General features: G+C 39.4%; 1 protein-coding gene across 6 annotated transcripts in view; it reads left to right on the forward strand.

Moving 5' to 3' along the window:
* LOC106884390 (uncharacterized) overlaps positions 1-1,392 on the forward strand; it is a 628,567-nt gene that overhangs the window by 215,780 nt on the left and 411,395 nt on the right. For 5 of the 6 annotated variants that reach the window (XM_052967966.1, XM_052967968.1, XM_052967967.1 and 2 more), the window contains one exon: positions 225-326. The exons of the other annotated variant lie outside the window; for it this stretch is intronic. In XM_052967966.1, coding sequence (XP_052823926.1) covers positions 225-326 — 102 coding nt within the window. The remainder of the gene's footprint in view (positions 1-224; positions 327-1,392) is intronic. 6 annotated transcript variants of the gene reach the window in all.

The raw sequence follows: 1,392 nt of genomic DNA on the forward strand, positions 1-1,392 counted from the left end.
TCCTAAAGACGAACTGTTGTTTTCTCATTCTGTTAGTTTCTGTTTTTTTCTAACTCTTCGACGATTGTCTTGCTTTGTCTCCGACTCCCTTCACTTCTCTCGTCACTTATTTTGTGTACCACTGAATTTTTCAGATCTCACACTATCCAGTACATTCAATGTTTCCTCTCCATATTATCATTCATCTCTAATTCCCAAGCGGCCCATTTTTTCTGTTTCTACAGCCAACGGTATACCGGTCTTGAAGAATGACACCATAATCTTCAATTTCACGATTCCTCAACCGCCTGAACAGACAACGGTCAGAGTCCATTCCAGCACTACAGGTAGAGAGATAAATATTTCTAAGAAATCAAATCTCTTAAGGAATGTATCCTGCTTTTATAAACTGACTGCAAAACTACTCTGTCTTTTCTGGATCTATGTACAAGCGTATGTAAGTATGAATGTGTGTGTGCGTGCATATGAATGCTTGTAAATATTTAGGTAGGAAGTAAGGTCGGTAGGTAGGTAGTACGTCCGTATTTTCGTACATACGTATGTAGCTGTGTATGTATATATAGGTTGACATAAATGCGTTTATACAGTTCCATGAATATATCAAAGTTCAAAAATATGATTTCTGTAATAGATACAGATACGGACCAAGATAAGGATGGACGTTCTAAAGGTTTTTAGATAAATAGATAAATAAATAGAGGGAGAGAAAGAGAGAGAAATTGATAGATAGATAGATAGATAGATAGATAGATAGAAGTGTAACCCATTCAGAAAGTGGAGAAAGGGATGATCACAAGCAATTATGAGGAACTATTTTCCTACACAGATCTTATGCCTAGTCATATGTGTATATGTGTCTGCGTGTGTACATGTATTTATCTACGCATGTATCAATTCTCACGCTTTTTTCCCTTTATAAATATGCCTCTAAAGGTTAGATATGTTCATGTGCATACATACACATATACATATATGCATGCATATATACTTACATACATACATACATACTTGCATACGTATATATGCATCATCATCATCATCATCGTTTAACGTCCGCTTTCCAAGCTAGCATGGGTTGGACGATTTGACTGAGGACCGGCGAATCAGATGGCTGCACCAGGCTCCAATCTGATTTGGCAGAGTTTCTACAGCTGGATGCCCTTCCTAACGCCAACCACTCCGAGAGTGCAGTGGGTGCTTTTTACGTGCCACCGGCACGGAAGCCAGACAGCTGCTCTGGTAATGGTCATGCTCGGATGGTGCTGTTAGCGCTCCACTGGCACGGGTGCCAGTCATCGAATCGGGTTCGATTTCGATTTCACTTGCCACAGCAGGTCTTCGCAAGCATGCATATATGCATGTGTGTGTGTGTGTGTATAATATATATAAATA

This window comes from Octopus bimaculoides, chromosome 5, assembly GCF_001194135.2.
Source record: "Octopus bimaculoides isolate UCB-OBI-ISO-001 chromosome 5, ASM119413v2, whole genome shotgun sequence".
Taxonomy (NCBI): domain Eukaryota; kingdom Metazoa; phylum Mollusca; class Cephalopoda; order Octopoda; family Octopodidae; genus Octopus; species Octopus bimaculoides.